Here is a 27,543-nt window from a genome sequence, read left to right on the forward strand (position 1 = left end):
AATCAAGCAATTCTTTGGCTCTAATGAGTGATAGGCAGGTTAAAAAAGGGGAATATTTTATCTTTCAGTCAATAAAAGCATCAACCAACATGTTTTTTGATGTATTCAGAGCAAATTGCTAATCCTAGTCTAGCACTTCAGCTAACTGTTGAGAACACTGTCCCTGGACCAAGACATGAGTTCATTAACTGTATGTGTCCAGTCAGTTATATCTATGCAAATAAAAGGTTAAAGCGACGAATGTCTTAACTCATGTTTTCTTAACAAAGGTCTCACACAAGACTTTTATTTATAATATTAGTTGCATTCACTAAAAAAGGATACTGTGGTGTTTGGAACGTCAATGGCGAGTGGGTTAAGTAGGGCACAATCAGTACTGTACTGTAAATGGACTAATAGTGATAAAATATAGTTTTATTGTTATACAACAAATGGCAAATTAATGGCTACACATCTAAGGATGTACAACAATCTTTTATAAATCCTTCAGTGGGAAAGCCCAGTGCTTCAGCAAAGTGACCAGCAAATGTACTCAAGTACACCTAAAAATAAGTAGTTATATTGAAATAAAGACAGTGGTGTAATGTCAAATATACAAAATAAAAAAAATAAATAAAATAAAAGCTCCTCCAATGTGCTAAGTTGCTATTAAGCAGCTGTTATTCCTTTATTAGATCTGAATAAATTTCAATTTAATTTCAGAGCACACTTTGTCAGCCCATAATAGGATGTTGCCTCTTCCCTGAAGACCACTCATGTCTTTTATTATCAAAGTCAAATTACAGGTCCTACTGCCACAGATGTGAATCCTGAAAGCTAACAGGTTACATGAAACATTTTCTTTGTGCCTCGGTTTGATTAAATTGTCCAAACTGACAGTGTTCACTGTTGTTACTGTTTGTTGTGGTTTGCACTTCTAAAATGAGATGAGTGGGGTTTTTTTTGTTCTTTTTTTTCCCCCCAAAACAAGTTCATGCTGAACTCATGGCAGACCACAAACCTGTGCAGGTCACTTAAACTGAACACAACATGTTTACCGTAGTAAAATAAGGAATATTCAGCTTTTTGTTATATTTTACTATAGAGATCATTGTAAAAATATGGATGTGTGAGCCCTGTGGTTTGTCTTTTTCTTTTCAAACTGAGGAATGAAGCAGCACTAATTGCTAAGGATGTATAAGAGTTTCCTCTGGAGTTCCTTAAGGATTTGTGAACCATGAGAAAAAAACCAAACCGTGGCTTATAAAGATTCATTATTATTCCACATGAAGGATACTAAAAGAGACACCTGTGTATTCCAACAGAAAGTGTACTGTGAGTTTGATTCAAACCAAAGTAAACAAAGTATAAATTTGAAAGAGATTTGTGATATTTCTCTATTTCTCGTCACATCTCCCAGTGACGCATCTGACCAAAGCAGAGTGACTGGTGATTGTGATGTGGACTGAATTCAAAACAGTAGGACAGTGTGCTAAATAAAGAATAGAGAAACTGTTCCACTGTTACAGGAACCTTGGTAAAGTCATAAACACATAGGTGTATCTCTCAACTACAAATAAGCGCACATGAAAAAGAGCTGTTATAGAATTGGAACAGTTTAGCCCCTTCTTCCAAAAGATACAAGAGATAGAACAGCCTGGATTATACCTGAAGGGCCAATGGAACAGGATATGATTTTGATCAACCTGTTGCTATTTTGTGAAGTTGACGCACAATACCAGTGGAAAGTAGGACAGTGTGTCTCTCAGTGTGGGATGCCCATTAACCCACAATGATCGGTACCAACAATGGTTACCAATGTTACCAAGCAGCAGTGCTTACAATAAAAAAAAAACCAGTTCAAAACAGAAACATAAACCCTGCTCTCCATACGTTTTGGATCCCCATGAAAAGACATCTTAAGAGTTTTGACTTAAAGTAGCAGCAGTTGAATAATTTCACACTCAATTTTCAACCTTCGAGTCCATTTATTAAATAAAAAAAAAACAAAAAAAAACGCATAAATAAAGTGTCAATAGCGTAATACTTAACTAATAAAAGTGACAATCATAAAAATAGATTGAAAAAAATTGACAGAAAATTAACCAATGCTAATCAGATACAGCAGAATCTTAAAAAAAAAACTATAACACTATAACAACTTTTACTGGATAATAAATTGTCCCAGAATTTATTGCCATAAACAATAATATTATTCTGTTGAGACAATTTTAAGGTATTATACTGATGATTGCATAATAATGCAAGACTGATATACTTCAATTTTGAACAGAATACTCCACATTAGAACTAGGAGACATTTTTAATATCAAACATAAACCAACCAAAACCAATAAACAAAAAGAATATAAAAACCAGACACAAAGAACAGAATAAAATGAAACAGAAATAGATGAATAAAATAAAATTGATGATTAATTCTCTGTAAACAAAATTGCCCTTCAACAACAACAACAACAACAACAAAATCATTAATCAGAATTGAAATTATCAAGCTCATTTTAATTGATCATGAGATCAATTGATTAACTGCTTATTGCGACTGGGTTACAGGTAATGTAATATGTTGTTATGCAAATTTTTGAGGCAATCCCTGCCATCCAATGATTTCTGTAACTGTCACTGAGTCTTCTGCACATGTCCACTATTCTTTTTGCCCCACTGGGCGTGGAAAAACCCCTCCAGCTATCTCGAGTTTGCACGGTGCCTTCTCCAGATGTCCCAGCTGCTTCCACAGATGTTCTTAGATATTCCTGGATGTTTTTAACAGAACAAATCTATTCAAATTACAGGCTGAGTTTCTCAAACTCTTTTCTAAATTTTAAATTTTTCAGTGTGAGATTGTGCTTGCGTATTATGAATTAATTTCATCGCTTCTTCCACGTATTCAGACAAGATGTCGATGTGTGTGACGGTTTCAGAGCCACGTACTTGTTCACATTAACTGTTTAAAGTAAAGCAGCAAAATTAACGCTTAACTATCAAAGCGCATTCAATCAACCGAATATGTGTGTATAAAAACAAGTTTAAGACATATATGAGGTTTCAAGTACCTAACTTGCCTTGTCTCTGACGTGCTTTAGTTGATATAATCTTGTTTCAGACCTAACTTCATGCACGCATCATCAAGGAGGCTGATTTAAGGAGGACAGGGATACAAAGTCCTAAAACTTGACTCAGAAGAGACTAGATGGAAAGGGAAGAAAAGATTTCTGTATCATAGAGTCTAGTGAACACAAATCATGTGAGCATTTGTTTATGTTGGAGCCATATTCCCTCCCTCCACCCACCCACACACACACACACACACACACCCTCATTCAATAAAACACGGCTTTACGACAATTAGGACATAATATCCTTTCCACTGGTATGTCACCCATGGGGATTTATATTCTATAACAGTGAAGTGATTTGATTTTGTGAGCTACGCACATGTGTGTTGACATAAAATGAAATAGAGAAACTAATGCAATAAAGAAGCTATTTCTTTTGAAGTTCCTGCCTGTCTGGATTTGGCTGCTTCTTTTTATCAGGGGGCAGCTGTGATGATAAGATGGAAAAGAAGAACCATATCTGAGGAATTCCTGAGTGAACCAAAGAGAGAACGCTGCGTCCTGATTATATCCTGAAGAAATGTAAAGGCTAAAGGAACCAGGAGAGATATAAAATGTAACCCAGTCAGGGACAGAGAGAGACAGAGTTGAGATTTAAAAAAAAGAAAAGAAAAAAAAAAGATGACCACTTGTGTTAAAAAGACTTCAAAGGAAATGTAATATGTTCGTGCAGGAAGAGATGAGAGGAGATGTTGGATATAGAAAAGCGCTGATGGGCAGATTTGCCTTTTCAATGAGTGGTCTTGGCCCAATTAGAGAGGCGGGTTACCAAGCACGCCTGAGTTCCTGGGCGTGCTTTGTTTCTGAAGTGCCATCTGATATTCTACAGGCACGGAATAGATATTTTCATTCACACAGTCCACACATGTACACACTGTACCTTATGCAAGTTCTACCTAGCCATGTTCATTTCCAAGGGTTCTACCATGCAGCTATGAGGCAAACTTACTAGACAATATGTTAAATAATAAAACAAGGGCCGAACCAAACTTTTCAACAATGCATGCCATAAACTGGTCAGACATAGTCTATATAAACAGCCGCCACATGCCGGCGGAAACAAGGTGAGACTATGGGAAAACACTTCAGTCAAGGTTCTATTTGTGCTCATTTAATTAAAGCAAGACTTTTATTTATGCTAATTTGAGCTCAAACATGCCTGATCACACACTGAACCTCTGCCTCAGTAAACAGTAAGGGCAAAGGCACCGAAATAATTCAGAACGGTTCCTTTCTAGCTACCTAGTTAGCACCTGTCTGCAAAGTTTTCTCGTACCACAAGGTGGAAACGCTGCACTAGATGACGAAGACGTTTGTTCTTGCACAACAAAAACTGAGCATTTTTTTCTGCATTTCAGAGGTTTGAAAATGTTTTATGTTTACATATTTTGAATAGTTTCTTTAATTTCAAAATTTAGCCAAATTTTAAGACGTTTCTCTTTACGTGAAGGTTTTTAGACCTTGTTTTGTCTGCTGCAGTCTTAACAATGAACTTAATCAATGCAAAATGTCCAGTGAACATATTATAGTGGAAAATGCCTTTTTGTACTTTTATTTATTTATTTTTTTACTAATAAAACTGTACACACTAATATTATTAGAGGCATAGTAATTAGTGTAAGACAAGAAAAGAGAATACATTTAAAATAAAGATTTACTCTGTAATGCCTTTGTTTTTAGCAAGTTGTTAACGTTGCTGGAAAAAACGGCAACAGAACCGGTCAAAACAAAACAAAGTAAAACACTACATGGGATTCTTCTTTTTATGGTTAAAAATAATTAAATTACCAACTTTTAACCAGGGGCAGAACAGAAACGGTAGCTTTTTCGACTACAACTGTGTCAAAATTTCAGTCAGGCCGCAGGTGATTTTTCTTCTTTTCCGCTTCAGACAGAGAAAGGAGCGACTCACCGCCTTGTATCTGAAAATCATCCGAGGAGGAAATGTCACAGAGCAAAGCACCCGCAGTCATTCAACCCACTCTTCTTCCAGCTGACATAATGTTACTGTCATAACCAAATGAGGGCTGGGAGGACACTGCACAGCTTTGCTTCATTGGGGAAAGTCCAATCCAAATTCTAACTCCCGCAGAATGCCTGCACCCACCAAGCCCACTGAGACTGGACCAGCGGGACGAAAGCTGGGAACGCCGCGGATTAACTGGAGGAGCTCCTGCATGACTCAATGGAACCAGGTGTTCCAGTGATAACACAGGAATTGGGGATTGTCGATGAAAACGGCTGACGTCATAAGATTTCTTGAGAACATAAGTATGCGGGGTCTCTGCTACTTTGTCTGATACAGTCCAATTTTTCTCAACACCCCAGATGTAGAGGTGGAGGTTTCAACACAACTCTGAATCCAGCATTAGAGAGACCAAACTATTTAAATAAGACATGTAACTCTAGACAGTCAGAGTGAAAATCTCATGAAGGACTTTGGTTTTGCTGGTGTCTGAAACACCCAAATCCATGTGGAATACATCATTATTTAGAGACTCTGCCTTAAAGATTTATCAAACAGCAAGCATCCTTCATCAAAATAGACCAGAAATCACACACGACTGCAGTCATCCGATTAGTTGACAGGTGACCGCAAAATTGGCAAAGCAGTATTATTAGGGAAACTAAAGCATACACCACAAACGATAGGTTTAGGAATAAGTAGAAAAATACTTAAAAAATGCAGCAAATATTTTCCGAATCCAACGATCAGTTTTGTTAGCCACACATTTCACAGCAGTCCCGAACAATGGGACCGCCATATCTGAGTGATAGCGGAGACAGATCGCTCGCTTAAACATGGACTTGGGCGGTAAGGAATTATGCTCAGGTCCTTCACCATAAATAAGATTCATTAAGACGCTGATAAATGCACATTTCATATTATCGCAGCATTTCATCCGCAGGGCACTTTCTGAACGAATCAATACTGGTCTCGGCGGTCATTAGAGCACTGATGGATCAGAGCCGGGCTGCCCTTTTAATGGGAAGATTTTCCATCAACACGACTCTGGATCGCTCTTATTCATCATAATAGGTAAGGACATGGTTATGTGGAAACCTGCGCTTCCCCGCCGCATCGTTTAGTTGACGGATGCCAAATATGGCCTGTCACTCCGCTACATAGTCACTCATCTGCTTAAGAGAACTCCCATCCACAAGGTCTCCCCTTCATTAATCCCACCCTCATTCACACTTAAAGAAAGAGGCCTCGGGAAATCATAAGTGACCTTGGAATGAAATATCTCTCTGCTGTCGGAGAGGCACACATCTTTAAACTCTTCTCTTTGCCTCGCCAGTTGAGTGAAATCAGAAAAGAAAACAGACTATGAGAGATAAATACTGCCGGTGTCTTCTTGGAAACAGGCGATACTGACAGATAGACGTTGGCAAGCAGATTTTCTCCTCTACCCCAAAGACATTCATCTTTCTCCCCCCATCAGTTCCTGCATGGATCAAATAGTAAAAAGATGTGAGCCAGATGCTAGGCTCTCTGCTGACTACACTTAGTTACTCAACACTGCCACTGAGTCACCCATTTTATCTGGCAACATAATCTTTTCATACAATAAATCTCATCTCACAGAAGAAACGTCAAACGCCATGGTTGAAATGAACTAAAAGCAAACACTTCTGTATTAAATACCGACTTGTTTAAGTGGTAAAAAGGTAAGACTATTGCTTAAGTTAAAAAGGAAAGAGATGAATATATACATAAATAAATAAACATTAAATAAATATGTTTCTCTAACACAGCTAAATTAGTACTGATCAAAATTGGAAAGGAGACAGGAAATTTATAAAGTGATGAAACACTGCCACCTGGAGGGACTCAAAGTGATTCAAAGCATTTCGAATGAGCCTTGATCAAGTTTGTCTTTTCAAGTCCCCATGCTTTAAGGGCCATCTGTTCTTTCAAGGGTCATAAAATGCTAAAATGTAAGGTTACAAGAGATCATTCACCATTAATCCTTATTTCAGATCAGAACCAGCTTTATTGGCCAAGGCTATGAGCACGAACAAGGAGTCTGACTTTGGTTTCAAGAGCTCACAGAGTACAGACACCAATTATAAATGAGTAAGCTTTAGAAAAAGGAAAGAGGATGAACAAAACAATATGCACCCGTGTGTGTAGCTACAATCATTTTTATAGAAATAGAAAAAAAATAAAGCAAGGTTGAGGTAGTGCATATTATTTTTTTGTCACAGAAGAGTTTCTGAGGTTTTCTGTGATTGAAATATGATTTTTACAAACTAGAATTTACAACTTATGTAAAGTGCTTAACAACTGATTTATGCAAGAGTTTTCATTCAGATAGGAATACACCCCTAATATATTTTATTGAGATTTAAAGTGAGAGACTAACAAAAAGCAGAGCATAGTGGCAAAGTGAAAGATAAAATGTACAACACATTTCTCTTGATTTGTTTTTTTCTTTTTTTTATGGTGAACCATTATCCTTCCACTTGACTTCTATGACTTATTTGTGGTCTATCACATAGAATCCTAATAAAATTTGTCTGAATAAACATAAATGTTTAGGGGATATGAATACCTAGGTTGGATGCTGTAATGTTTATTTTTGATTTGGTCTTTGACAGCACCTTTTTTTTTAAAGTTCATGCTAATCTTTCTGCTTTATCCGCCATAAAATGTTCATTTACAGGAAACAAGAAAGGAAAAAAGAAACAAAGAAAGAAGGAAGGAAACAGAGAAATAAAGGCATCTGAGTTTATTCATTATTTCTGCACGTTCTGTACTTATTCCCATTTAAAACTTTTTTCAAGCATAAAAATTAGATTTTTTTTTCCAAAGGCAGAGAGAGTTTGGTTCGGGACACTTTCATTGCAGTCACAGAACAGGCTTTGATTATGAAACGACGACTGACACAGGACTGCAGCTATTGAAGATTTTACTAATCTTGTACGCTGCGGATTAATCCATTAAGCCATCAATTCATACATCAGACAACAATCAGATTTTGAAGCACAGCACACCCTACCCATTCATCCCATCAGAACTGCACATCCTCACAGCTACATATCCTTGTTCAATCTACAGTCAAGACAGAAATGTTTTCTTTTCATTTCTGGAAACGTTTGTGCATCCATAACATTTACAGACTATTTCCTTTCCAATAAAAAAAATAAGAAAACACTCAATAAATAGCCACCTTATTCTTAGGTGTCATGGTCAACAGAAGAGTAAAAAGTACACAGTCACACCTTTTACACAAGTTGGGTTGAAGGTGCTCACCTTTGGTTAATCATCCCTCTGAAGTTGTAATTAGCTCTGTAGTTGGGGATGGGTTTGGGATCCAGGGGCCTGTATATAGCTGGCTCCCCTCTCTTCATGGCAAGACCGTTCAGCTCCACGGTGGGCGTTATACTGCCTGTGATGGTCAGAGGAGATTAAAACGTGAAAAGTCAACCATGGTGTTTAAAAGTAAACCACTAAATCTAATTCAGAGTAGAACATAATTGCTAAGCGGAGAGAGAATCATACAGAGGATTAAATTTTTAACAAATGAATCATATTTCCTGCACCTACATTTGCAAGTCTTTTTTGCAATGTCAGCATAAGTGATGGACTTTGCCCTCGTTCTTTACAGCAAATTAGTTTAAGTTCAGTCAGACTGGATGTCTCTTATCTTAAAAGCAACTTTCCAGTCTTGCTACAGATTCTCAAATGTGTGTTTAGTATCGTTGCGAAACCATCCTAATCTCCCATCCACCACCACCGTCTGCTGCGATGCTGCAGGATGATGTGTTCGGGGTGATGTGCTGAGTTACTTCTCAGCCATACATGGTGTTTTTTCTATTAAGACCGAGATTTAAATTGTGGTCTGTAGCCATGTCCCCAACATGGTTTGTGCCAAACTGTGAATAATATTACAGACATACGGACTTTGCAAAAAAAAAATAAAAAATCATTAATCGCTTAAACCCGCTTATGCTGGCAGAGACGTGTAAAATCCCATGTTCGTCTATCAGGTAAACTCCCAATGAGAAACTCTGAAGTTTGTGGTTGCGGCATGAATAACTGTGAATATTTTTTCAAAGCACTGTGTGAGTGTGCACATACGTGCCCACTGACTAATTATTATGAGTTGATAAAGTCCGAAGACAGACTGGAATTTTTTTTTGTGCTACCTGGGTTGCTGTTGACGTCGACTTTAGGCGAGCGGGGCGCGGGCCTGGGAAGGACGCTCTCGGCCAGCGCTTTGGCAGCAGTGGAGTGCTGGGCCTTCTTAATGCTGGTGCCCTCTGCCTCCCACACCTGTTCCCCAAGAGTCAGCTGCACCGTGAAGATCTGGAACAGTGACACCCAGAGGACAAACCAGCACATTACAGAACCAAGCAACTGGAATTGCATTTCAGGAAACACATGTTCCTTCGTGATGCCTTTTAATATTAGAAAAATTTTAAATATTTTATATATATTTATTTTTATTTTTTATTTTTTCCCCCCAAAAGAAAAATTGATGAATATTTTACCTTAGCATGTGCAGGGCCTCTCTCATTGAGGAGCTTGTACTGTGGCTGGATCCTGTTGAAACGGGCTAACTCATTCACCAAGCACATTGGAGTTTTCTCTTTAGGGTTTGCCATGTCCTCCTGGGGCGAGCCTTGAACACACAGCAGCCAAACACAATGTACTGAGGACAGAGCCACAGTTTTTGCACCGTTCAGACGAATCATGGCTCATTTGTGTAGAAAACTCTGGTGGGAAACTGTAACATTGGAGAGTTACCTTAGAAAATCATCAGGCAGTGAATTTAGTGAATTGCTTAATCTCTTTGTGGAAGTTGTCTTTGAAGGTCTGTAGGACAAATGTCTAGTCAGCAGTCTTCCCCAAGACTGTGTAGATCATTAGAGAACGTTTCTGTATCAAAGGCCATAATCATCATGACTAACAAAGATAAATGTCTCAATGATTCTGTCTCTAATAAATGTATATAATTTACGAGGTTCACTTTTTGAAGGGAATTGTGGAGCTAAACGTCTCAGTTACATTCGGATTGATTTAGATGTATTGTTGCAAACTGCAGGTCCAGCTTTTCAATGAAGCATAATAAACGCAAAAAACATGAACAAATACAACAGAACAATGTTTGTCCAGAGTTAAAAAAGATACATCATTTGTTTGGGATCCTTCCACGCAGTCATTATAATGCGACATGCTCTTCACGGCTGATCATAAACAGAAGATGGTGGTGTTGCTCTGTCATACCTGGTGGTGTGGCAGACACAGGAAGGTTTGTGTCCCCATATCCGACAGCAGGAGCAGGGCAGGCGGGTGTGGGGGCTGGGCCTGTGCCGTTGACAGAGGGCTGCAGACCCAGGGGTCCTGGGCTGGCCATGGCCGTCGGAGAAACTCCAGGGGAGAGGCCAGGACCAGCCAGGGGCGCTGCGGTCTGTACTTTCATTTGAGCCATGCTCTATTCCTGGAGGAGAACAACAGCAAGCCATGTGTAGTCACGCCTCAAATTAAATAGAGAGTTGAAACAGCTAATTCATTTTACGGCCTGAAAAGTGAGCTGGACATTGTTCCACACACATTTTCAAAAGTCTGAAATCTGTGTAAGATATTTTAGAAAGTTTCTGTGCTCAGAGCCTGGATGGAGAAACGACTCCAAACGGAGCCGTTCTCTCTCACATTCTGATCCACCGGCAGCTAATAGACACAAACAATGAAGCTTTATTCCAAGGAGCTTTACTCATGTTACTGCTGCCAACGGCAAAAAGGAGGCAGCCTGTGAAAGCGGCCCGAGCGAGACAATGGACATTGAATTACAATTTGTTTTTCAGGAGGAACAAAGAAGAATTATATACAGGTTTCAGCGGTCGATTTTAACCGTGGGCCAGATGCAAATATAATGGGCCCGTAAAGTTCTAGTCAGAAGTTTACACTCTTTGTGGCCGTGATTATCATGCAATCAATTACTTAATTGGATATTTTTAAGGTGAACTGGTAATAAAAGCAAGATTTTGGTGTATAAGTTTGAATTCGCTGTGGATTCGAAGAGTTTTAAGGTTGTCCTTCAATTTCCCACCTACTTTGTGCAATTCAGTGTGGCAGCATTACCCGTACTATAGCCACAACGGTTAGCTATAGTACAAAATTCAGTCGAGCTTCAAGGTGTCAATTTTAGAGAAGGGGTTTATATTTTGCTTGCAACACTCAGAGTAGATGTAAAACTTTCTAAACTGTAACAAGTGGCATTAGTATTCCATTATTTAGTCATTTTTTTAGAATAACACAGAGCCTCTGTAATAAGAGGGTTCTTCTGAGCATGCTAACCACATTTAATTTTTATAAAGGAGGGTATTTTTCAGCATGTCAGTTTTCTTCTTAGGCCTTCTAACGAGCCATCATTTGATCCAGGTGCATTAAACCAGGGAGAGAACTAAAATATGCAGGATGCCGGCCCTCGAGGACCCACTTTAAGCACTCCTGCTGTAATATATATGTGAAATGAATTTGTAGCATGTGCTGTTTAGCCAACCAACAGTGAAAATTGAGTAAACAATGCCGTAGTACCTGCTTTCAGCTAAATGAATCAGTTTCTCACTACGTTTAGAAAAAAAATGAACAGCATTAGATGAAGCATGAGTCTAACAGGACAGGTTTACAAAGGAGCCAGCTGTAAGCATACGAAGGCATAACTTATAAATGATAACGTTTAAAATTTAACACAAATTGTACTTTTGACAGAGCCAAGGTCACATTTCATGCTCTTTGTAGCTGTTTATAGGTAGATTAATGAGTAACAGCCTTATTTCCTGTGCTTGTTTTGAATATTTAGCTTCCTCTCTCCCCCAGCTTCTTGGTGAAATCGTTGGTCACAGTGGGATCAATTAGAAGAGAGCACCCAAATATAATCCTACTTAAGGTTTTGTACATGTTGGGGCAGCCCTGAAGCATTGTAGCTTGCATGGTCATATTTTGAGATATCAGTAACTTGTTTTTTTTTGTTTTCTTTTTAATCATGCGCTAGTGGTTCATATATACCACTATAAAAATGTATTTTGCTTCAGTTTTTTGTCACACTTACAAATTTCAGATCACCAGAAAAACTTTAAAATCAGACAAAGACAAACTGAGAACATAGAAAAACTGTTAACATGACAAACATGACAAAGTACTCCTCTGCCCCCCCAGGCCCCACCTTGTTAAATCATAAATTAACAGAAATTAACCCCTTTTTTTTTTTTCGGGAAAGCTGAGATTAACGCGCTTAAATTAAAGAATTAATTAAATACAATCTCTATAATAACATTAAGACTACAACATCTAAAAATAAAACTTCATCTGCCATTCAAAACAAATTCAAAAGCGGATGAGCAATTACCAGCAATCAATGTGAAAAGTGTTGCAAAGCGTTTGGGGCTCCAGCGAACCATGTCATACCAAAATGTTCTGATCTGTAGGGCAGGGTCTGAAGTGGCCTAGTCCAAGTCTAGACGTTTTGATTCTCCAAATATGTTTTTATGAATGCTACTTTTTTTCTGATTACATCTTAATATGTTTCCCTTCTTATTTGGATTTCCATTTATTTTGTTGCTTTGTTTGGCTAAGTTGTGAGAGACTGTTTGTAGAAGTGTCAAACTTATTTTGATTTGAATGTCAAAATAAGTTTGACATTCAAATCTCTGTGATCAAAATTTGATTGATGATCTGCAACGTGTGTGACAAAAAAAAAGAACTCTTCAAGGAGACAAACACTGTCACAGGACTGCAGTGTAAGATGCATGTCATACCGTTTAAGATCAAGTACTTAATACTTAATTTGAGAAACAAGGAAGCAAACAGTTTATAAACTGATTTATTGAGAGTTCAATCAGTTATTTTATTTAAAAAAAAAAAACAGGTATAGTATATATTCCCAGAGTAAAGAGTAGAGGGAAAAATAGTCTAAACCTGTTAATCTCTTGGTTGATGAATTAAACACTACAGCTTGCATATTTTCATTCCGTTTTCTTTCATTTATGTATAACAAGTGTCACCTGTCCATAAAGATCATGGTTGGAATAATGTAAACAACGCTGCACTTCGAGGCAGAACACATGCATCTTTCACTCAGCAGCAGCTCCAGCTCATTGAAGTTCATGTATTTAAATTTTTCCTGCAAATAGCGCTTGTAGGTCCAGTCTGCCCCTAGTGCTCTGGAAGGGGAGGGGGCTGGGTTACAATTTCTTATGCTGCAACTCTCACTCACTCACGCATTATTGAAACAGCAAGCTATCGGAGTTTATCACTGTGTGTCACTGCCAACTGAAGGCATAAAAAAAGAAGAGGTGGTGTAGCGTTAGAGCCTGACTGGTTGTCTGCAAACCTATGCATCCCAGCTACTGCCCAACTTAGCAAGGAAGCTAACGATACCAAGAGGAAAACAGCGTTTTCTCCAAATGTCAGTCCCTGAAAACGGAGCTGCAGAATGACCAAATGCGCATACTGTCATGAGTGTGTCGCTGTGGTTTCCTTAATCGGCTATTTTTTTTAATCAGATGACCTCCGGTTAGGCTCGCTTAGCCGGTGGAGGTTCATCATGGCTGATCGGCCGAGAACACCCCTCTCTCTTTGCTAGCATCTCCACACCGCCCCATCTTCCACGAAAAGTCGTGGAAAATTCAGTCTGATCTAACACGCACGGACCGAGAACGACGTGGCAAACCCTCCCGTGACCACCTCACAACGACGGGACAGACATTTAGAGGTAACATTTTTTTTTTTTACCTTTGTCCAGGGCCAGACCCCAGTTACACCTCCAACATTGGCAAACACTAAAGAGAACTGGATGGAAGAAGGGAACGCACCATCTTATTGGTCCAGGATAAACATGACAAAATACGTCTTGTTGGAAGGAAACAACTCGCTAAGTAGATATTTTATGCAAAAACTGCAGTGTTAGTCATTTCAGTCTAGCACAATGTGCAAAGCGAGATACGACAACCACTAGAGGTTAAGGTGAGAGTTGAATGAATCGGCGACCCCCCGCCATGAGAAAAATGGTTCAGTCCAGGTTTTGCTACCTCAAAGCTACAAGTTAACTTTTGATTCAAATCCATGCCCAGCGGTTTTAAAAAGGCTGTCTGCAAATAAGTTGTTTCAAAATAGCTACCTATTTTTATTACAAAATTGCCCTTTTATGCAGTATATTTAAATACTAATTACTTGAACAAAACCGCTGTTAAAAATAATTAAAAATGGGTATCTATCACACAGTAAGGACAGGATTCTGAATGAAGCTTACTGAAGGGATAAAAGGAAAACAAAACTGATCAGATCAAACGTATCACAAACCACAGGAATTCACAATACATGCGTCTAAAACCTGACCACTTGTGTTATGCTGTTAAGTGATGAGTTTCTAAGTCTGTGAACACTTTCAAATTATTCTTTATTTCTATTTCTTCCTTGTAAAGGCAACATTAAGTCAAAATACATATATTTGTAACATGCTATCGCAGCCAATAGAGGGCGCCGCAGGACCACTTCTTCCCATTTTACCTGTTTTGAAATGCATACAAAAGTGTGTCCTTCAGGTAGATGCATGAATAGTGAAAATAGTCTACATTTAGTATATTTCTAAAATAAATCCGCTAAAGATGTAATATTACCGTATGTCATTTTAAATGAAAAAAATAAATAAAATAGTATTTAGCAATGTAATTTGTCGTATCTACCCATTTTTTATTTGTATTTTTTATGGCTCAAGTTAAACTTCTGTTCTTACAAATTTTAAGTCAAGTTCATAACAGTAGGTTTAAAATATATATACAGAAATTGAGCTGATGTTAATCCATTATTATGAACACTGTTTTTGGTTCTATTTTGCAAACGGCTCACATTTTACTTTATAAAATCCAAATTCTGTGAAGAAAAGGTTTTGAAAAATATCTAGGGAGGCATGTAGAGGGAGACAAACATGTTGAAAGCTTAGACCAACGTTAAAAGTGAACTTTTGCTTTATTATTGATTACGAAAATGAACAGGCACCTTTTACATGGAGCTTGCACATCCCAGAAAAAATAAATATAAATAACACACCCTCATTAGTGTTTATCACTCACAACAACCTGCAAACTAAAAGTTCAGAACACATTGGAAAAAAAAAAAAAAAAAAAAAAAAAAGATAACCAAATAACCATGAGAAAACAAACAAAAATATTGTAACATCCTCACTCAAGTTCTAAAAACTCCTGATCCCACCTGCTGGATGAAGGCCTTTTCTGTCTCTGCATACTTGCTGTTCTGACTGCACTTAAATTTTCTTCACAACCTTTTATCCTCAAAGCACAATGACAGTCTACACCCATTATAATAGAAAAAAAATATCCTCCAATAGTTGTCTTGGTTATATAGTTTGTTTTTTGTTGGATTTTTTTGATAGCTGTGGCATTATCACATTCACTCAATGTCACCCAAGAAACTCCTCTAAACCAAACTCCCCATCCTCCCATCCCCCCCCAAAAGGTTCATATGAATTCAAGTTGGAAAATTCAAGTATCTTACCAGATAAAAGTTTGATTAGGAATGGAGTGATTACAGCCTGAACTGAACACCGCCTCTAACGATGAGCTCTAGTGATATTAATCTGAAGGGAAAAAAAAAAAAAACACTCCCTACAGGCTGCAAAAACTAAAAGTTCTTACAGTGTTTGTCTATATGAAAGGGTACGGTCTAAAATTGCATGCACTGTAAAACTACTAACTTTTAAATGTTTTTGTACCAACTTAAGTCTGCAGCTGACTTTACAAACTGAAATTTACAAAAGATGCAGACTAACATCCAGTGAAATAAAGCACTACCTTTACGATTCACCCAGACACTAAATGCATCCTATGCAGTGTTCTGTTAAATCGTCCAAACATTTCAAAGACCTATGTACAACATTTTCAGACAATGCATTAAGTTTACAACATAACAGTCTCTTTTGGTGAAAATATAGTTAAATTCAAAATATTTAATAGGTATCTTTTTAGATGTGATCTCTTTATTGAAAAAGTACCTGAGCCAAAACTCTGACAGGGGGAACATCACAAAACCTTTCTTAGCAACTCCTTTTTCCTCATTCTGTGCTGCTCTGGAGATCAAACGAGAATTTAAATTAAATGACAAGTTGCAAAGGTACATCAAGAGGAACCATACTGACCCTTAAAAAAATAATTAAAAAAAAAACAAAAAAAACAACCCCCATTCCAATGCATCAGCTAGTCAGAAAAAAGTACAAAAGCAGATTTAAAATCAAATGTTTCAAAGACAGAAAATTAAAGCATGTTAATTTAAAAATACATAAATATATATGTATATATATTTATATATATATATATAATCGTACATATAAAAATGAATCAATGTTCTCTTACAGACATTCTTTAAGTGGAAGAGAGGCTGCTGCAGATCTTAAAGGCTGGACTAGTGACAACTACCCAACCTCTTGAGGAGATGTGCGCCGAGGGCCTCAGATGACTGCAGATGCATCACCTTTTCTGTTATATCCTCATTTGTACCACAGAAGGAAGAACAGCAACCAGGTGGAAGCTGAAGAAAAAACCTGTGTAATCTCGATACAGTTGTTTCAAACAATGGCGGCTTACGGTATATCTGCAAGTGACGAATAACGTATGAATAGTTCCTTTTCAAACCAGATAACTTTCACAGTGCCCAACAATAAAAATAATAATCACGGAAAAACAAACCAAACCAAAAAATAACAAAACAGATGAAGCATTTTCTTGGGGCTTAATGGTCAGATCCCTTCTAGAAGAAAATTACATTAGGATTTCTCTTTGCAGGCCCCAACATGCATCCATCAGTCGGTATTGCACAATACAAGTACCTTTAAAATGCACCCAACGCACAAATAAAGTATTAAATCGCCAAAACTGGAATTTTCAAATTGTCTCTCTGCGAAATCTGCTGTGTTTATATCCTGTCTGCCAAAAACGATACATCCTGGGTACTTCTAAATCTCGGTTCATTTTCATTTTCTATGTTACAACCGACTAAAACATGCAGCCAACTGCCCGTTTGGAAAATGCAGTCAAGAGCTTCCTGCGCATGGTGTCCTTTATTCCAGTCAAAGGTCAGAGTTCAAAGACTGAATGATTAAAAAGTGCTTTACGTAGGTCAGTAGGACTTCTTTCTTCTACGGTTATTACAAAGTTTGTACATTAGCATGTATCGTCTGTGAAAGAGGGGGAAAAATATGAGGTTACATCATCTATCTCCACACTTAAACAGGACAAATGTGTGTGTTTGCAGAAAGTACTCACCATGATACCACCATTTTGTTTTCTTTGGATTTTTGTTACATGTTCTTACATAAAAAGAGTTATCAGGTGGTCGTCTCTGTGGAAAGAAGAGAACACATTTCAAGTTTAACGAATGCAGATAATACATGAAGTAGTAGTCGGTATCTGTCCAGTCCTGCAGAGGTACCTTTTCTTTGCAGCTGGACAACATGCTGATAATACTAAGACAAACTGATTGCACAGAAAGGGCTGGTGACCAGTCTTCCGTCAGAATAGATAAACAGATGTGACCGTTGCTATACACATGTGGGTGGACAGGTATATTCTCTCCTGTGAACATTACCTGCACAGTTAAAAACAAACAAATACATGTGAGGTTATTAAGATAAGAGACAGAATGTACAACCATAGCAGAAAGTTAAAGCTGACATTTAACTGGTCTGTTGGTCTATTCAATAAAATCTCAATAAAATACAATGTATTTTTTTTCTCTCTTTTTTGCTGCAATGTGATGAAATGTGAATAGCTAAAAAATTAATACTTTAATAACCAACTTCTTCAGGAAAAATAGGTATAAATGTATTTCTGTCCCAGAAATGAGACTTGATGATAATCTCTGACTTGGCTTTTTGCAACAAAAGGAGGTTCTGTGTATAGATCACAGAGGCCAGGTTTGGCCAGCTTGAGAAGAAGCAACAAAAAAAAAAAAGGTCAATCAAGACAAAGAAGCAGTTAAAAACAGTAAGTATGTTGGGTAAAAAGAAATGAAACATGAATTCAATCAAATATTTTTAGACTAAGAAATGAGTAGCCAGAGATAAGAAAGGCAGACATGGGGGGAAATGAGGGTAATGAAGGGTAACAGTGAGTTCAGGCAGTCTGACACCAGGCTGGGCCTCACTGGACAGTTCCAGAGACACACGAGTTACAAATATGCAGAAATACTCCAGATAAAAGTACATATTCAATATCAATGCTTGTTTGATTTATGCTTCATAGATCTACTTTGGAGAACAAAATAGATCAAATGAAGCTCTCGATAACAATTTTATTAGTCTGATGGTGCAGACACACTTCTGCTCCTACTTCACTATAGCCAGTTTTGTAAACAAACACATTTCAAAGAGTGACTATGTTAATTGTTTTACATTGAAATGAGTATAGCTTTGTTGCATGTCACATGGTGTCAACTGAGAGACTTTTATTGGAAACCTTTATTAGTAAAATGAGTGTTCCCTCAATTTACACGAAGTATAAATTCAAAGTTCATCCCCAAACCTTTATGCTGATTTCTTACTGCATCCCATTAGTCTAGTTATTGTGTGGGAGCCTACAGCTGGCAGGGAGCAAGATTAGCTGTCTAATTGCTGTTCCAGGAGAAATGAGCAAAGCAAATCAGCTGTAGCTTAATGCATTTCACTTTTAATCTCTTTTTCTGCCCATCATAGTAATAAATATAATTATGACAACATTTCCCAGCTGAGGTGCTTAAACAGAATGAGAATATTTGATTAGACTTGCGTATTATTTGGTTATTTTTACAACTTAGTTGAAAATGAGCTGTTAAATAACTCTGTTACTGCATATTTAGGACAATATTCCCCACAAACTACAGGAACCACTTTAAGCAGCAAGAGTTTGTTTATGAAACCATTTGGGCCACCGATGTTTATCAGTGGACAAATTGATGGATCTCAAAAACAATGCACACCTAGTGTCTTTTCACCAAGATACAAATGAAAAGATAAGTAAATAAAATCAGTATTAAGCACCTTACTAGTGAAAGTATGAACAGTAGAGGGCGCCTCCTGTGTTAATGTTATTCCAAAGAGGAATACTAACCTTCCTACTAGCGGTACTAATTAAAAAGTGTAGATGGGCAAATTTAACCATAATTTTTCATTCCAACAAGTAAAACGGAAACATATACAAATTAAAATGGCTTATTTTTTATTTTGCCAAAAGGGGAATCCAGTTTTTTTTTTCCCTAAAAAAAGATGAGATTTAAACAGGAGACAGATGAAAATTGTGAATGCTATGGAATCATCAATAAGCTAATTAGTGTTTCCCATTATGACTAATACATTTAAAGGCTGCTTTCCATTTAAAAAATAAACAAATAGATCATGTGAACTAGCTTATGTTCTGAGTATGAATACAACTATGAATACTATTTTTCAAACTTTACAAGCCGATTTGAGAGCTAGTTATCGTTAAGGGTCGACTTGTACTTTGATGAAGGCCAGTGAGTGTTTATCTATCCAGCTTTATGCTATCCAAGTTATCTTTCGCTCAGTATTTTATCATGGTTTATGTCACTGTATGGGTTAGGATGGGATGGCAGATATCTGAAGATGTTGCTTTACCTTGTTTGGCCTATTAGAGACAACATAACAGTGATAAATATGTGGTCTATAAATACCCACGTGAGGGAAATCAGGTTTGAAAGTGGGAGCTGCACTTGGGCTTGTCTGGTTTGTTTATTGTGGCTGGCTAAAACCCCTCAGTCTTGCTTACAGTGAATCTAAAATATTCAAATTGCATTTAATGGCGCAAAAACAAAGAAAAGCTTCACAATGTCAAAGGAAAGTCAGCGTGACGACCTGAAAAACTATATTTTATTCTAAACAAGAAACTTAATGCCTAAATAATTCCAGAAGACAAAAATATGGTGATTTATTAAAGAAGATTGCGTGGAAGTGGATGTTTATGACTGGACTCTAAAGGAACTAAAGCACTGGAGTAGACAATTTATTGACTAAGGTCTTTAAGGTCAACAAGTATTGTTTTAGAAAATAAATGGCTTTAAGTATAGAAGGATTGGTCAAAAAAGCAGCACATGCATTGTCTTTACTGTTTTCTACGTCTACTTTTCTACGTCTCGATCGAACACAGAACCAACAGTGAATTTCATCATGTGGTTTAATGGCTATGGTAATTTGCTATTCATACTTCAGGAGTCTGTGAGCATGTGTAAGCATCAGTTTTTCTTTTTTTGTTCACCCCACCATGTGTTTAAAAGGCACATTTTTAATAATGTTTCCATTTTCTATTGCTTCCCACCCAAGATTTAAAGTTCCATCTAGTATGTATAGTATTAATCATATTAATTACTTTCTACAACAGCAGAAAAGTCTAAAAGGCGGCAATATAGTTAATAAAAGACAGGGGGAATATGCTCGCGTAGTTTGAGAGGCAATGAATAAAAAAAACCACATAATTAAACACCTGAAGGTCGTTTCTGACTTACCTGAGGTGAATCAAAAGGATATCGACCACTAAATTTGAAAAGCAGCTGAAATTTCTCTCCTTCATACAACGTGCCAGGTGCACCTTCCATATCTACAATCCATCTAGAGAGGAAAAAAAAGGCACAGTGTTAAAATCCGACTGGAATCTCATTCAAACAGACTGATTACAACATTCCTCAAGTCAACTAAAAATAAACACAGGTAAGGCGGAAAAACAGGTTTGAATAAAGAACTGGTGGCCGCAAACCTGAACTGAAAGTTTTGAGTTTTGTTCGTTCCTGTTCTGGGCCAATGGACTGTAGATATTCTTCAGGTAAATTGAATTATTAGAATAATAAATAATTTATGAAAGCTCAATGGTTATTCATGGGTAACTTATGTAAATCTTCCTCATGATATGTGCCTTTAATAATGAAACAGTTGCAAAAGGCTCTAAGATGACTAACCAAATACCAATAACCAATCTGTGCAAATCTGTCATCCTGTGTCTCAAATAGAGTGAAATCAAGAACCGAGTGGATTTCTGTAACTTGACAGAGATCACAGCATCACACCATGCCAGTATGCTTTAAGGCAATACTGATCAATATGTGGTTTAAACAAGTCCAACTACTTTAAGCAAGGCTAGTTGTGACAGGAGATGGATAAGGCTTAAAAAGATTTTTCTTCTCAGTTTTGTTTCTAAACCAGACAAGCCAATGCATCACAACAACCCAGCTAACCACATTTACAAGCTAGCTTTCCCTCCGTATTGCAGAAATTTGTTATATAATTTTGCTAGGTTAACATATCAAAATAAGATATTTTATGTTTTGCCATTTTAAGCAGAAATAAGAAAAATACAGCTGTTGAATTTGAAATGTAAATGAGGAGATTATGGCCATTCTTAACATTTTTTAACATTATTTAAAATGTTAAGATTTTAAATAATCTTAACATTATTTAAAAAATGTTAAGAAACTTTCTATCATCAAAGTTTAAAAATAAACATCTTACTTTAACTGTAGCATCAAAAGCTTTCAATGCGACTCCACTGACGGTGAATATTTATCTTTATTTTGACAGTGGTCTGGAAATATCATTTCCCATTCATTCGGAAGACAAAATCTATTTTCACCTCAGGAGTCCAGCTACAGAACTGTGCTGACTGAGCCAGGTGTAATTTAATGCGTATCTGATGGAAGCAAAATGTTCTTTGTGCTTTTAACTCAAACATAAAGTGTAGCTCTTAGCTCCTAAACAGTTTATATTATACAGAAGTGACATGTAATCTATCAAAGTCTAAAACTGACTTTGCTGATGATACATTTAAGCAAGTAAAAGTTTGAAACAGCTTCTGATAGTGGATGGACAGAAATGCACCAACACTAAATTATTATAAAGTCCATTACAGATATACTTTTATCCAAATTGGTGTTTTGGTCAAAGACAATCAGCCCACCCACTGAAATGATGTGACTACCCTTAAGCTGCACAGTTATTACCTGAACCACTTAGGGAAAAAAATCTTTATAGAACACCATTAAAATAAACAATGATGTGCACCGAACATCAAACTCAGTCGTGCTGGTGTTTTCATACCCACTTAATTCAAGTGACTTCAGGTTTCAGTGACATTACAGAAACATCATCAGACTGGTTTGCTCAGCGTACTGTGGCTTTATAGAAACATGGAAAGCATTTTAAATGACATATCTTTGAAGTTTTTATTTTAAAAAAACACTGTTATTTACGCTACATCTAAAATGTTTAGATTTATTAAATGTTTTCTTCTGTCTATATTTTTAAGACTGTATTTATGCTACTTGCTTTAGAAAGATTTTTTTTTGCAATTATTCTGTAAATGGTAATATTACAAAAAAAATAAAATCTAGTATCACTAAAAAAAAAGCAAAAGGTATAGAACAAATGTGGGAATTCTATTCTGAAACTAAAACCAGAAGGTGACAGGAACATGACAATCTCTGACTGAAGGTGTACATTAATAAAAATACAGATAGGAATCCCAATAGATTTATAAAGGATTTTGGTTTCTTAAAAATTTAAAAAGAAAAAAAAGCACATAAACTCCTCCGTACATCATTCTTCTACCACTGCATGAACATACTGCTAGTGATGTTTACAACGCAAAATCTCGGTGAATGATGCCTGACATGAGCCGCTAAGAGCAGAGCCAAGGACAAAATGCTCAACATCATCAAATTCGCCATAGTCAGCTGGTAATATGACAGTCAATAAATGTAACATTAAACCATTTGGACAAAGGACGGCTGGGGGGAGAGGCTAAGTTACATAAATATACTGCAGAGGAGACACAACAGCTTTCTTTAGGTTACATTTTACTTACTGCCTGCCTCTAATTATGACATCAAGAGTCATTATCTAATGAGAAACAGAGACAGGGTGTACCAAAAACAAAAGCTATCAAACTGACAATGCATCATCACAATAGAGACACCGCATCAAAGTGTCTCTTGGGAAGTTCTCCCCCGCCCCTCATTAAGTAGGTCCCATTAAGTAAGGGAGTAAATGTTTCCTGAACTAAAGCAGAGTAATTCCCTACTGCTGCCCATCACTCCAGCTGAGATACAACCCTAACAGAGACTTTTCAACCAGAGCTGCAAACAGAATACACACCCATACATACCACCTGAAACCTGTGAAGCAAAAAGATCATAGGAGCCAGCTGAACTGGTTGGGAGACTTGTCAGTCATGAAAAAAAAAAAAAAAAAAAAAAAAAAAAAACAACTTGCTAAAAGTTCCACTTGTCCCCTGGAAGAAAGCATGGATCACAAATACTCCTTGTGTACTTGCTCTTTGGAAAAATATTTTCACAGCTCAGAATGAAGAACACAGAGGTCAATCAGTCTCCTTTGTTTGTTTCATCTTATTTTCAGCAGATTATGTGTTTACTATTAAGTACTTAGTACAGCTTTGCTTCACATGAATATTGTCTTGAGTTGTTAGCACCACCACTGAGCAGGAGTGACGTCAGCATATTGTGGTCCGGTAGACGGTAGTGATGCCTCATAAAGAATCATGGAACGAGTCGGTAACTTTTAAAGGTATTAGAGAGCGTTGCAGTTTTTAACAACAACAAAAAAAAGTATCAACCTCCATTAACAATCAAAACGAAAACCTAACCGCAACAACATCCACTGAGTTTCAGGTAAGGAATGCAGGGAAAAAGCAGCCTGTGTTTCCTGTTATTTAACCCTAGCGCGTGAATGCCAACCGTTGAATATTTTATTAGAGTGGAGAGCGACACTGAGCATTAGAGACAATCTTCTGAGGGGCCAGAACTACCAGTCACTAAAATGACCCTAACTCTTTCTATGCAGGACCTCCATCTTACCTCCAAACCTAATTTACTGAAAAAGCAACCTCCTCTCCACACCAGTCAAAACACTAGCCTTCCGTGGAAGTCAACCAGTTCATAAAAACATTAGAAATAATAAAACTTCTGATGTTTTTGTTTGTTTTGTTTTTTTTACAGATCACTACATTTGAGGAATTTTGCAATGCTAAAATAAGCTGGAAATTGATACTTACTGTGTGATGGTGTTCTGTACACTTTTCTCATTGAGCGTCATTCCTGGGGGTGGATCATTTTGCAGAGCTAATAATTCCTTCTGTAGCCGTTTCTGTTGAAAAGCACAGGTTTATGTCGACACCTCAGTCACAAAATGGCACTCGAACATGAATTAATGGGAAGCAGTGCAAAACGACTTATTGAGGCCAAACAGAGGAGCATTAAAATATATTTGACTTGTAAATATTAATATTTACTCATATTAATTATTATTATTAATCTTAATGACATCCATAGAAATTATTGCAATGTAATCTAGTGTTATATACGGCCCAAACATTTTTTATAATTACACAATTTACACCTTAAAACTAACTGGTACTATAACGTGTTCGCTAAAAATAATGAATATACTCAAAAATAATAATGAATATTTTAAGTGTGAAACAACAAATAAGAAAAATTACCATATATACAGACTGACAATAAATGCATTTATAAAGATAGATTCTTTAAAAGATGGCATTAGGAAAATAAAAAGAAAGTGACAAATTTAGATCTGCAAAATACATGGCATCAACATCATCTCAGTGTCAATATGTGCAATATTGCAATTGCTAAGAACAGCTTGGGTCCAATATTTGATGGGCTATTATATTTCAAGTGTCATGCATCCATTAAATGCATTTGGTCAGTTAGATGGCCTCTCAATGCCCTAAATACACACACTTGCTCTACTCTATATTTTAGGAGCCGAGTTGCTAAAGCTTGAAGAGTAATGAGGACATGATAGAAAAGAAGAGTTAGAAAAATGTGGATTAAACCCAACTGATCTCATTGTGATATTCAACAATAATATTGTTATTCAGTTTTATTAAAATATTTTTTTTTCAAGGTATATTTCAACAGGTCAAGCTAGGCTACATCTTTACATAGGTCCTTAAATATTTTGCTGCTCAATCAGCTATCCAAGTAGTCATATTTATGTTTTTTGTTGAAGTTGCACAGCCTGCAGTAAGAAATTTACAAGGCTGTTGACCAAGACAGTGAGTAATTAGTTACGTAGTTTGGTCCTAAACCATGATAGGTGTGCGGACAGAGAAGATTTTCTATTAAATTAAAAGATATGAAGAGTTGTAGCAAACATGCAAAGACAAGAAATCCCCTCTTGTTTCTTTTGGCGATAAATTTGGCTATGTAAAAGCCTTCGAGACTGTGACAGACTGGCGACCTGTCCAGGGTGTACCCCGCCTCTCGCTCGGAACGTAGCTGAACAGTGTGAACAGAAAATGGATGGATGGATGGATGGAAAGCCTTCAAGATTACATTATTTCACAATAGAACTATCTACTTTGTCAATACTGTGTAGATGTGGCTCTTGTTTAATCAGGAACAGGCATGAGTTGGTGTACATTGTCATGGTATGAAAAAACAACATTGCAATCTTAATAGGAGGAATAGCTTGCACTCCTGTAGTTTCCAGGCTATTTTTTTTTTTCAGCCAGAAATATTTTCAAGCTAAATCTGTGGTTTTTTATAAACAAATGAAAGAAGGGCAGCAGTTTTCTTTCAATCATCTAAACAGAAGTAATAACTGGTTAGATAGCTAACCAGAGCTGAGTGGGATTACTCTACACACAAAAGAAACTGAGGAAACACTCCAATAAGCTCTTTATCTTGCATCAAAGTAAATTGTAGGAAGGAATATTTATTGGTTTTGAAACAGGCACGTTTAGAAACCTTCAACCAGTCCAGTATCTAATCAGGACTGGTTGTGAGGTGATAAAGCAAATAGTAGCTAGATCAATCAGTTTACATACATGGTAAATAACTATTAAATAAATACATATCTTTGTTTATTTAAAACAATATATTGCTTTTAAGTCCTCAGGTTTTTTCAGATTTTTAATATGCACTTTTTTATGACCTCATGCCACATGTATTTAGTTAATCTCAACAAATATACCGGTGTTGATACGGACATTTAAAAACATGTTTAAACGATATGACTCCGTCAGAAGTTAACGGTTAGTTACAAACCCAGTAGAGAGTTAGTAATAAATGGATGTATTTTCATTAGTAACCTCCAACAGACGTTCCATAATCAATAAGATCTTAACGTATCGTCTGTCAGATCTCTTTTGACTTTTTGCGTCTGTTGTATGGAGGCGATACACCTGTTCAGGTCCGCCTGAAACTGTATTTAACTGCGCACCGTGTCGTTAGCGGACTTTAGAACTAGTCGACCAAACAGCGACCAACTATTAAAATGACGTCCAAAATTCTCAGAACCACATTTCCTTGAATTATCACCCGGGTTCCTTCTGAGGAAAAGCCATAGGCAAGCATCAACACGTAGTTCAAGGAAGCTAGTTTCCCTGTTCTCTTCAGCTTGCCGATGATGATGAGGAGCTAATACTGCTGCTAGCAAAGACCAAGCGCCGAACCTGAGTAGTTTAGGGTTACATTTCACGGCTTCCACCCAAATGTCAGTGCCGCTCTTTGATAAATACAAATACGCAAAAAAATTGGCAGTCAAAAGCCGAGAAAGATCAAAATGGAGAACCGGTAAATTACATATATTTGCTAGCTGTTAATTGTATCCTTACCTGCATCGACGCCATGATGGAAACCCCCCTCCCTCTGCATCAGCGCAGAGTGGAGGACGGTGCGTCAGGGGGTCACGTGACAACAGAAGTTGTTTTGACAGTGAGAAACGTTTCAGGTTGCTTGACTGACGCAGCGCCTACACTCAGGTCACTGTTCAGTCACTTCAGGTCGCTCACAAAATGTGATGTGGGTGTAGAGATACAACAGGAATTTTAATAAGATAAATTAAGAAGAAGTATGCGGAGTTAAAAGCCGGAGCTCACATGCGTCAGCCAATGACCTTTGCGCAAGGAGGGCTAAACCTGTGTGACATCATGAGTAAAGTAAAATGCCAATTTATTTGATCATTTATTACCTATATATGCACACAATTATCTACCTCGGTTAATATTTTTATGTTAGAATTAGTAATGTGTATTTTTACCAACAGCTTACAAATTTTATAGGCTTTCTTCTGTTAAAACAGAGTAAATATTTAATAAATTTGAATCTTTTAATAGCTAATTTAAATAATAGAATTTTTAAAGTCAAACTTATATATTGCATAAATTCAACATAGATATTTAAAAAAAAATTATTAATGTTGATGCTTGTGCAGAAAAAAAACTGATAGTTTAATTAAACAATTACAACAGTTTTTTTTAAAGTCCTGGTTATGTAATAGAGTACACAATCAAGGTGAAAACTGATCAAATATGGTAAGAGAGGTCCAGATGGCATTCGTTAACACCATCCAGAGGTTTAACAAAAAAATAACAGTTGTAGTTC

The 27,543-nt window shown here is 36.9% G+C and overlaps 2 protein-coding genes across 4 annotated transcripts in view; both read right to left on the reverse strand.

The window, feature by feature from the left end:
* stau2 (staufen double-stranded RNA binding protein 2) overlaps positions 1 to 13,981 on the reverse strand; it is an 83,393-nt gene extending 69,412 nt beyond the window's left edge. For all 3 annotated transcript variants that reach the window (XM_044104652.1, XM_044104654.1, XM_044104653.1), the window contains exons 1-5: positions 13,861 to 13,981; positions 10,354 to 10,567; positions 9,618 to 9,748; positions 9,273 to 9,432; positions 8,377 to 8,512 (exon numbers count right to left, since the gene is read on the reverse strand). In XM_044104652.1, coding sequence (XP_043960587.1) covers positions 8,377 to 8,512; positions 9,273 to 9,432; positions 9,618 to 9,748; positions 10,354 to 10,558 — 632 coding nt within the window. In that variant the 5' untranslated portion in view covers positions 10,559 to 10,567; positions 13,861 to 13,981. The remainder of the gene's footprint in view (positions 1 to 8,376; positions 8,513 to 9,272; positions 9,433 to 9,617; positions 9,749 to 10,353; positions 10,568 to 13,860) is intronic.
* A 1,093-nt stretch (positions 13,982 to 15,074) lies between these two features.
* ube2wb (ubiquitin conjugating enzyme E2 Wb) lies at positions 15,075 to 26,930 on the reverse strand. Its single transcript, XM_044104655.1, has 6 exons — positions 26,775 to 26,930; positions 24,186 to 24,277; positions 20,632 to 20,734; positions 17,569 to 17,724; positions 17,403 to 17,478; positions 15,075 to 17,314 (listed from the first exon to the last, which is right to left on the reverse strand). The coding sequence occupies exons 1-6, from the start codon at positions 26,787 to 26,789 to the stop codon at positions 17,301 to 17,303; spliced, it is 456 nt and encodes a 151-aa protein (XP_043960590.1). The 5' UTR covers positions 26,790 to 26,930; the 3' UTR covers positions 15,075 to 17,300.
* Positions 26,931 to 27,543: the final 613 nt, after the last annotated feature.

Source organism: Gambusia affinis, linkage group LG21, assembly GCF_019740435.1.
Source record: "Gambusia affinis linkage group LG21, SWU_Gaff_1.0, whole genome shotgun sequence".
Classification (NCBI taxonomy): domain Eukaryota; kingdom Metazoa; phylum Chordata; class Actinopteri; order Cyprinodontiformes; family Poeciliidae; genus Gambusia; species Gambusia affinis.